General features: G+C 40.6%; 2 protein-coding genes across 2 annotated transcripts in view; both read left to right on the top strand.

The window, feature by feature from the left end:
• Positions 1 to 5628: 5628 nt before the first annotated feature.
• Positions 5629 to 6499, top strand: LOC144645141 (beta-2 adrenergic receptor-like). Its single transcript, XM_078504624.1, has one exon. The coding sequence runs from the start codon at positions 5629 to 5631 to the stop codon at positions 6469 to 6471; it is 843 nt and encodes a 280-aa protein (XP_078360750.1). The 3' UTR covers positions 6472 to 6499.
• A 2797-nt stretch (positions 6500 to 9296) lies between these two features.
• The window catches only part of LOC144645130 (uncharacterized), a 2019-nt gene continuing 586 nt past the window's right edge, over positions 9297 to 10729 (top strand). The window contains exons 1-2 of the mRNA XM_078504614.1: positions 9297 to 9329; positions 9690 to 10338. Coding sequence (XP_078360740.1) covers positions 9705 to 10338 — 634 coding nt within the window. The 5' untranslated portion in view covers positions 9297 to 9329; positions 9690 to 9704. The remainder of the gene's footprint in view (positions 9330 to 9689; positions 10339 to 10729) is intronic.

Raw genomic sequence — 10729 nt, 5'->3', positions numbered from 1 at the left:
TTTTTTTTTTTAATTTCTCAGTACAAACTCAGTTAATTTCAGGCCCTTTCGTTTTCTTTCTAACGGCTTTGTTAAAGAACTTCGGCTTTATACATTTCATTGTCTCGAGCGGGACGACAACCGGCTGTAATTTTACGAAATCCTCCCAGTCGATCACTCGAGTATCCTACCTCGAAATCCCGGCTCGAGATCGACGTCCTCGAAGGATTTTAAAAAAAAGATATGTAAAGAACCCTTCGTTTATGGGGTATATTTACTGTTTACTGGTTTTCTACTGCTAGCAGCCGCTGTAAACAAGTTGGCTTTTCTGTCACGGCAACGAATATCCACAAGTAAAGTACCTGAATCATTCTTAGCGACATTCTTAGCCTCATTTATATCGCCGTCTGAGAAAGTTAGCAGTTATAATTTTCCTTTTGTTTGTTTGTTTTTGTTGCTGTTGTTGCTTCTTTTTTTAATGTTTCACAATTCCACGTTTTAGGATATTCCGTAATTCCGCGTTTTAGGATATTCCGCCATTCCGCCATTCCGCCGTGCCGTTCCCCCATTCCTCCGAATAGGGTCACCCTTTCACTTCTTGTATGGGATCCCTGTGGATAAAACAAGATGGCGCTCGAGTCAAGAAGGGCTAATATTTTTGAACTTCACGTCAATTTTCACGCTTTCTTGTTGAAATGGAACCTCTGCCTCAGCTGTGTGTAATTAATACAGGTAGGAATCTGTGAGGAAAATCTATTATGAATGCCGAGGAACGTTTGAAAAGCAGTTGCGAACAAATGCAGGACTAAACTGTCGCAATCGACAGTGAAACTGAAAGAAGAGGTCAAATGACTCAAATCTTGCTGTTCTTATACCTCCGGTACGTATATAATTTTCACACAGCAATTAAAAATAAAACTGCAAAAAAAAAAAAAGAAATTTAACTTGACTCGAAGTTGACTCGTGACTCGAAGTTGACTCGGGCTCGAACTTGACTCGTGCTACGATCAAAAACGAGTCCACCTACACTGTATGGCGAATAGTCTGATCCGAAAAAACAGTTCATGATTTCAACGCCAAGATTTTTAAACCGAGCTTTACAGCTGCCGTCTGACCTTACAATTCGTGACACGTCACGCATTTCACAAAGCGTGTAAACAAAATGTCTGCGAAGTCTATTTAAATAATTTAGGTGATTCTCGATTGCCTTTCCATTATTTGTTTCCAATTTGCTTTTTGGCGACCATCAAAACACCAGCGAACTGAGGGTGCAGTCCGGTTTTACCCTGCAGCGTGACGAAGAACCAAAATAAAACTTTCGCGGGAAATTTTGCTACGTGTCTTTGCAGTTGTCGGGTATTTACTAAAGGCTGGTTCTCATATGATCGCCCCGATCGTCTCTGTCGCTTCTGTCGTTTGCCAATTCTGAGGCGATCGTAGGCGATCGAAGCGATTGGAAGCGATCACGGGGTTCTCATATGATCGCCCCGATCGTCTGGTATATGCAAAATAGGGTTAATCAACCAAGATAATAATTCATGATCTTTTCTTTGTTCCCGCATATGTATATTCGACTTTATTCCGATCGACGCACGTGTGTTTTTTCAAAACTCCGATATCGCTTATGGCAGCCTTCGAAGCAAAGGCAAAATTCGTGGCCTCCTATCTTCTCGTTATTGCCGTTTTACGGCGAAGAAGCAAAAAGGAGGCCAAACGGAAACGTAGTTCTGGGTAATACTGATGCACCATGGGACAGTTTGGATCGCTTCGATCGTCTCCCTCTGTGGCAGTAGTTCTCATATAATCGTTCGCGATCGCCGCGGTCTGCGACCGATCGCCTGGATAGAACACGGGCGATCGAAGCGATCGCGATCGCCCCGATCGTCGCAGACGTCTCTGTAATGTTCTCATATGATCGCCCCGATCGCAAGCAAACTTTTTGAAGCGACAGAGGCGACAGAGACGATCGGGGCGATCATATGAGAACCAGCCTTAAGTGATTTGAAATGTTTACACATGTTAAGTTGTTAATGATATTACAGTTGCGATGTTCTATTCCGAAGTCAACGAAAATACTTTTAGGTCCTTTTAGTTAATTATGGACTACAATCGAAGGAAGTCAAAACATAGAGTGATATAAAATTTGGCGGGAAATTGCTAAACTGAACATTGTAATGGCAGTTTCAGACGCCGCTAACTCCGATATAATTCTAGATACCAATTTTAACTATTCTGGATTTTGATTACAGCTCAAAACACTATCGAGGGATGATTTTACTTTCCAAATAAACTGCCGCACTTTGGTGAAACAGTCGACTGAAAATGACTCAAATTTGGGTCAAGCTCATTAACGATTCAGTGGCAATTTTTAACACCGCATAAAAAACATAGTATTTAAGCTCAGGAAGTTCAACATAGCTCATTCAATTTATAAGGGAATAAGTGTCATAGAAAAAATATAAGAAGTTTGAGGAGTCATACGAAGTGTGCTCTAGGCTCTTCCAAAGTTGCCCGAAATTTCGGTGTTTTCAGGCCGCTGGAGGGCCCAAAATTAAGGTATAGTCATATCTCGAAGAAAAAAAAAACGTCTACTGCTGCAAATGCCACCGTTGCTAATCTTTTCAGATAGCTTTTATACTGTGAAAAGATTAAGGTAAATGGCCGACCTCGATGTTTTGCTCCTGCCCGGTTTTTTCTGACAATAACACTTAAAGTTATGGCGTAATAAAGACTCGTATTTTTGGACTTTCTTCAGTAGCGTTCCTTTCTTACATGTAAATGGTAATTCCATACGAAGGATTATGAAGAAAGATATGTTATCTCTAATTCTTTGAAAAAAATCGGATCTTTACTTTTCTCTCAAAAGTTTTAGGGATTTCAAATTCTAGCGCGCGGTTTGGGACTGGCACTAGTTAAGCGCGTGCAATATCAATTTTTTCAATTCAGTTGTCCTCCCCACCAAAAATTCACCGGTAAGCACTGCGGAACGCTTCAATATAGCTTGCCACCAAAAACCATCTTGAGAAATTCCTTAGCAACTGCTCTAGATCTGTAGGTAACAAGGGGGGGGGGGGGTATTAAAAACAATCTAAAGATTCGTGTTAAGTGCCTTAACTGCATAATTCTCCAAATTAAGTACAAACAAACGTGTTATATTATTCTCCTTTCTGGAAATTTAACGGTAAGAAATTTGACATGGGATATTTTTGGGGGGTTAATATTTGGTCCAGGGATTTTGGGGGCTTTTTTGGGAGCCCTTGGGATTTTTTTGGGTCTTGATTTTTGTCCTCATTCGATAGTCCCGTCATTTAAAATCATGAGTACTCCCCCTCCCCCCTGGGTGCACAGTACAACGGGCAAAGACCAGTCGACCACAAGACCGGGAACTTCATGCCCTACTGTTTACGATAAGTGTGTGGGTTCTTTTACGTCCCCTGCTGACCGTAACACTGAAGATGCAGGAGACGGGGCCTATGGTTTATCGTCCTTATCCAAGAAGACTAGAATATCTAACCATTTGCAAATCTCATTGCAAAGGCAGCATATTCTCCTCAGTTATTTTTAGACCCTGAGTGTTGGTCCGGTCTGGGACTCGATCCCGAGACCTCCCGCACGGTAGTCCGGCGCTCTACCAACTGAGCTAACCGGTCGGCAGTTAAATAACTCTGGCCTAAAGGCGAGTTGTGATGACATAACATCCTACTTTAAAATCTTCCGCTTTTATTCTTATTTATCAGCACAATGATGGATTAAATTAGAACCGAAATATTGCCTGAAGTTGAACCGTACTTACTCTGTTACTGATTTTGTAACCTACGAGAAACTTCACGTCGCCGCTAGCCAACCAGAAGTAACTGTTTCCACGCAAAGTGTACATGTTACATCGCACTTTATTACTCAACACAGCTATTCACATTTCAAAAGTAATGAGTCATTTTATCCATTTTTTTTATCGCTTATTCGTCAGTTTCAGGCTATGTTCACACTAACCTTTACTAAGCAGGACAAATTTGAAAACGGCACTTTCGTCTCGAAAACAGATGAAATGTTCTCCATTCACATTATCGTTTTCGAATTATTTCACCTTCCACACTGAAACACTGCCTCAGCCCCAGAAAGCCCAGAATGCTTGGTAGAGTATGAGCCCGCGCAAACTTCGAGTTTGTGACGTCAGCGTTTTCAAAAAGTTCCGTTTTCGCCGTCCACACTAATGCACCTAGCAGGCGTTTTCAAATTTATCCATTCTGGAAAGCGTTATTTTCAAAATGTTCCGTTTTCGGCTACCGAAAACTCCGTTTTAGTGTGGACGGAAAACCAATTAAACAATCAGGAGAAAAAAAGTTGCGTTTTCAAATTTATCCCGCTTACTTAGTGTGGACGTAGCCCGAGTATTACACGTCATAACACTCGCTCTCATGATGTTCATTTCAAAGGTGCAGAAATCGGTATATTGTGCAAATGTTTTCGTCTTTCGTGCAGTAGATTCACAAGATTCACAAAAAAAATTGAAACTCTGGAGCGTATGAAGTCTCTTTTGTGAAAATATCACATTTTTGGACCATATGGTGACATTTTCAGATTTTCTTCGCTTTTTACCGACATTACTCTTAAATTTTTTGTTTCTGATACAACCAGATCATGATAATAATTCTCAAACTATTCCATAAAATTTCGTTAAGAATTAACTAAAACAATCATCCGCTCTGGTTGATAATGATGATATTGGTGCTTATATAGCGCATTTACAAAGCTCAATGCGCTTCACAATTTGAATTTAATTGGATAAAACCGGACATCAGCATATCAGGCGCCTTTGGCAGCCGCTATCCGTCCACGTATATGATCTCACCCCACCACCCAACCCATAGAATAGAAACAGACCACAACACCGGGAACTTCATGCCCTACTCTTTACGATGAGTGTGTGGGTTCTTTAACGTCTCCTGCTGATTATAACACTGAAGATGCAGGGGACGGGGCCTACTGTTTATCGTCCTTATCCGAGAAGACTAGAATGTCTAACCATTTGCAGATGTAATTACAAAGGCAGCACGTTCTCCTCAATTATTTTAAGACCCTGAGTGTTGGTCCGGTCTGGAAGTCGAACCCGAGACCTCCCGCACGGCAGTCCGGTGCTCTACCAACTGAGCTAACCGGTCGGCGGTTGTTGTAAAAGAGAATTATAACCAATCCAACACTAATAATGTGCCTCGCTCGGCCATTTTCTTCTCTGAAAGTATCTTGGCTATCATAACGACTGAAACGTTGATCGATGCGTTAAATGCACCTAAAACGTTTTATTTTAATAACGGTCAAGTAATATCGATCGTGATATCTGATTTTTGTGGCTCGGTCGGGGGAAATCCAAACAAGACAAGTTAATTTGCTTGTTTATTATCAAAATTATTAACATGTTACGTTCAGAAGCAGAAAAAGAAACGAAGTGAGATAATTTCTATTGAACGAGTAAGTAATTAGCTTTAATTTTTGAATTTTTATGTACGCCTTTGAGAAGACGGGAAAACCAGAGAATGTTATACCCCGACAGGGGCCTATGACATTGAAAATTCTACCCGCCTTTTTGTTTGTGTAGGATATTTCACGGTATACACTCGAGAACAAAACACAGCTATTATTTACACTGCTTTTATGGAAACTACCGGTAATTTAATAAAAAAAAACCACCTCGTTGTGTACATCGCTGGAAAAATCAATCTTGTGTTTTACTGCGGAGCGCTCCTCGCGTACTTAAACACTGAAATATTTTGTGTGGGGCTGTCTTTGATAACACTGAGTCTGATAGCCTGCGAGAGGTTCTTTGCTATAGTTTATCCATTCAAGTACATTAACTACATGACAAAAACTCGATTGGTAACCATCGTGTCTGTAGTATGGGCAGTCTGGTTCTTATTTAATGTTATTTGCAGGGCTTTGAGAGTGAAAAATGACGAGTTTTTCTCGCCCATTGCTTCGGGTGTTATTGGGTTTAGTCTGATATTAAATATCGCTTTGTACTTTAAGATATTTAAGATAATAAGGCGACACGAACGTCAAATTCACGCACAAAATAAAGTCAATATTGAGATTCGCGCGCGCGACACACGTAAAGATGACAACAACATTTCCGCGCAGGAATCAACGTTGAGCTTAAGAGAGACACATATGGCCCGGACTGTGGCTTATATCACAGGGGTACTTGTGCTTTGTTATCTGCTACTCATGGTCACCTCCTTCGCAGATATGCTGATCGAGGACGATGCGTTATTTGATCATCTTTTGTACCCTTTGGCAGAGACCATAACATTTTTTAATTCTTCACTAAACCCGTTTCTCTATTGTTGGCGATGTAGAGATCTCAGAGAAAAGATTTGGCTCGTCATCAGAGGAGCGAAATATTCACCTAGCAGTGTGCTAAACAGCCGACGTAGTGATGGACAAAAACAGTCTACAGACAGAGAGATTTCCATAAAGAGAGAAGAGGAACATGTCTGAAAAAAAAAACATCAGCTGGAAAAAAGTTGAAGCGTTTTATGAAAAGTTAACTAGTCCTAAACAAAACGTTCTTGCCTATATTTGGTCCTTTCTGTTTTATTTTGCGCTTTGCTCATCCCCAGTTTTAAATATTAATAGAGAGCTTAAGCAAACTACGACGGCAACGTGAACGAGAACGTCACCAAGCTTGGTTCCTTGCTCCCGGGTGAGGGATAGGGCCGGGAACGTCTCCAAACAAAAGGTTTAATGAGCAGAGCTCCCCATTGAATTAACGAGACGGAGGTGGGGCCAAGTAATTTATGAAACTGGTTTCTACGTCGACTTTTCTTAATTAGTCATCAGGAGTAAACAGAATGTGATCGCTGAGAAAATTCGAAAAGTTGACCTACTTTTTAGATGAGAAATTTCTCTATGAGAGAGATTTTTGGCGCATATCAATAGAAGAATTAAAGCTCTAGTGATTGCTGCAGTCATGTGAAAACAGCCTTTATAAATGATAAAATAAATATCCTTGATGATTCTTTGCGTTTCGTTATATAAAAGTTCCCACCCCGCCAAAATATGACTTACGGATTCGACTGTATGACCGCGTTTTCCGTCCTTGGCGCAGGTGACCGAGAGGTGATCTGGGAATTCACTAGAATTTTGCATATTGGCCTAGAGGAAATGAAAAGTTTGTATTTTTGCACGTGAAGAATTTGTTTTTCATCTTAAGAGGCCTTTTTCTGCAGCTTTAGGCCTCGTGCACACTAATCCAGATAAATTTGAAAAGCATCTTTTTTTCTCTGGATAGGCCAATCGTCCACACTAAAACGGAGCTTCTCGAAAACGGTCTCCAAAGTGGAGAAATTTGAAAACGCCGGCTAGGTGGTGTCAGTGTGGACGGCGAAAACGGAGCTTTTCTAAAACGCTGAAGTCAAATAGTCACGTGATCTCTGTCAAAAACAAAAGGTTTCATTAGCGTTACAATAGCTCTGCTCGTGCGTTGCAACGTTGCTTCCGATGTAGCCTATCGTTTTCAAATTTATCCGGATTAATATGGACGGAATTTCGAGGCGAAAACTCCGTTTTCAAATTTATCCGGATTAGTCGGATTAATGTGGACGGGGCCTAACTTTAACTGTCGCATACCTTTCAGTTTTAGAAAATTCTTCTAAAATTCAGGGTGGCTAAAAGTACCTTGCAAACTCGCGTTTGTCATGTGATTATATCTCGCTAGTATTCAGCACGTGCAGAAGTTCTCTTCTTCTACCCATACTACCTTTCGGTCTTGTCGCGTGCACTTTCTCGAAACAGCAGTATATATGGACCCACATGACCCACATAAGGCCACTGTCTATTTCTCTCCATCTGACCCAGTGCATAATAAGATACAGTCGAACCTCTCTTTACGGACACCTCCATCATACGGACACCTCTTTTTTACGGACAGTTCACTTGGCCCAAGAGAAACCAGGGAAGTTTACCATTTAGCCAAAAAATTCCCGAAATTTCGGTTTAAAGTCAAATGAAAGATAATTTTCCTGAAAATCCGTTCTGAAAGTGTGGACTACCTCCAGAGATAGTCGTTTCTTCCTTTCGGAACGGAACGTCGAAAATTTTCTAACCACTTGAACGAATATTCCGTTTCCAGGCCCTTTATAAGGAGTGAGCGTGATGAAACTGATATTTCACAGATAATCCAATCTAGATAAGCTGGAAGAGAATCCCATACAGGGCAGCCAAACTCTAAGTTAGACTGGCCAAGGTTGCAAAATATGACAACTAGATCGCCAGTTCCAACGCCACAATTATTAAAAATGCGTTAAGGCGTGCAGGTGCCTATTCGCCTTTTTGACAATTTGATAATTAAGATAAACCTTGACATATACTGGAAAAACATTGATAGGTCATTGTTAAGTAAGCCAATAATAATAATCTTTCATTAGGAAGCCTTCTTTCACTATACAGTGGTATAGTGAATGAAGCAGCAACTTGACCTGTCATTTGTTAATGTGTTTAAACCTTAGCCAGAGTTTTATATACAGAGAAGTTTCTCTCTGCATTACTAAAAATAGATATCAGGTGGTTGTCAACCAAAACTTTTTTTACCCTCCTTATGTGATGCAAAAAAATTTTTCCTCTCCCTTCCCCCCCCCCCCCCGCCACCCACAAGCAGGCGATCAAACTTTTTTAGCACCCTTCCCATTCACCAACTCCCCGCTCCACCCGATAAATAATGACTACTCCCTTATTGTTACTACCGTATTCAAATAAACGTGATTCATTCATTCATTCATTCTCTGCCCCTCTCTTTTCTCTTTAAGAAAACAGTAATCTGCCTGAAATTCTTCCTTGCTTATGACGCCGCGGGTTTGTAAAAAATGATATTCACTGCTCGTGTCAAATATCAAATATTTCGCTGCAGTTTCGCTTCTTTTAATATCGATATTCAACCCGAGTATGATCTTACGCTTATTTTCCCCTTAAAAAAGAAAGCGCCTTGTTGAACTTTTGCAGAATATCTTCACACACTTGACACCGACTAGTCTCTAAACCGTTAACAAACGCCTTTTGTGTAAAAGAACCGGAAGGGATATTGTCTCGACCCAATCAATCCAAATTGTGAAGCAAGTTAATAAAGGATTATTAGAATTTTAGATTTTGGAAAATGAAAATCTGAAATGAGATCTAACGAGAAAATTTCATTTTCTAATTTCCCAAAGGAGCATCTGACTTTACGTCTCACGGAAATCTGTATTTTCAATTTCCAAAGCTTGGAGTATGAAATAGACTTGACAGTAAAGCTTACTCTATTCACAAGCCGAGGAATACGTGTTGGTCTTTATCAGTCATTTATTTCAACTGACGTTGGCGTGGTGAGTAAAACCTGCCTTGCATTGTATGTCTTTTTTATAGAGGGGGACATTTTTTCGTGCGATATTTTGGAAACTTCAATCTTGAATCGTGGTATTGCGGTATTATTTAAACCTCTGGGATGAGTTTTCTTGGTGTTATGGTCGACGAAAAGTCAGTACAAAAACTTATCCTTTAGATTTTTTTTTTCTACCGTGCTCTGCAGTGAAATTATACAACAGAAAGTTTTCAAGTAGTGTGGATCCCGAATTTGAGCGAAAATTGTGGCGTCGATTTGGCCAAAAAATACTGAGCACGCATCCTCGACGGATTTGCGAACCCCTATTCACTCAACTCCTCTGTTTATTTTTACACTGACACAGATTGAAGAAGGCGTCATGTACAACATAGAGGAAATTATAGAAGCCATCGGTATAGGCTTAGTTGTTGCCACTTTCCTTCTAAACACCGGTCGTGCTCTAAAAGCCATCGAGTTATGCAAGGAAAGCATGGTTTTGCTAAATACTAAAGGGCTGAATATAAAACAGCAATTTGGCAAACAAATTTACGGCAGAATCTATAGGACAATGTTTGATGCGTACCGTCGTGTCCACGATTACACAAATGCGATAACATATGCCAGGAAACTTCTCGTCATTCACTGCCAGTTCGGTAAAACAGTCCAAGAAGGGTGGCTTAGCATACACCTGGCAATGATATGTCAGAGTCAAAGTAAGTATGTTGAGGCAAAAGAACTTTATGAGAAAGCAGTCACTCTCATGAAAGGAAATGGAAGCAAAAAAGGAGAAGCGATCGCATATGGAAACCTGGGAACTGTGTTTCAAGATCTCGGTGACTATGACAAGGCTAAAGAATATCTCGAGAAAGCACTTGCGATCAACATGGAAATCGGTGATAGAGCGGAAGAAGCAACATGTTACGGAAACCTAGGAGCTGTGTTTAAATCTCTCGGTGACTATTACAAGGCCAAAGAATATCAAAAGAAAGCACTTGTGATCACAATGAAAATTGGTGACAGAGAAGGAGAAGCAGCATGTTACGGAAACCTAGGAAATGTGTTTCAATCTCTCGGTGACAATGTCAGGGCTAAAGAATATCACGAGAAAGCACTTGCAATCAACATGGAAATTGCTAACATAGCAGGAGAAGCAACTTGCAACGGGAACCTGGGAAATGTGTTTCAATATCTCGGTGACTATGTCAGGGCTAAAGAATATCTCGAGAAATCACTTGCGATCAACATTGAAATTGCTAACAGAGCAGGAGAAGCAGCATGTTACGGGAACTTGGGAAATGTGTTTCAACCTCTCGGTGAGTATGTCAGGGCTAAAGAATATCACGAGAAAGCACTTGCGATCAACATGGAAATTGCTAACAGAGCAGGAGAAGCAACATGTTACGG

This window comes from Oculina patagonica, chromosome 1 (assembly GCF_052425735.1).
Source record: "Oculina patagonica isolate OP01 chromosome 1, crgOcupat, whole genome shotgun sequence".
Lineage (NCBI taxonomy): Eukaryota > Metazoa > Cnidaria > Anthozoa > Scleractinia > Oculinidae > Oculina > Oculina patagonica.
Note: the sequence above shows the minus strand (reverse complement) of the source record. Positions and strands in the feature narration are given on the sequence as shown.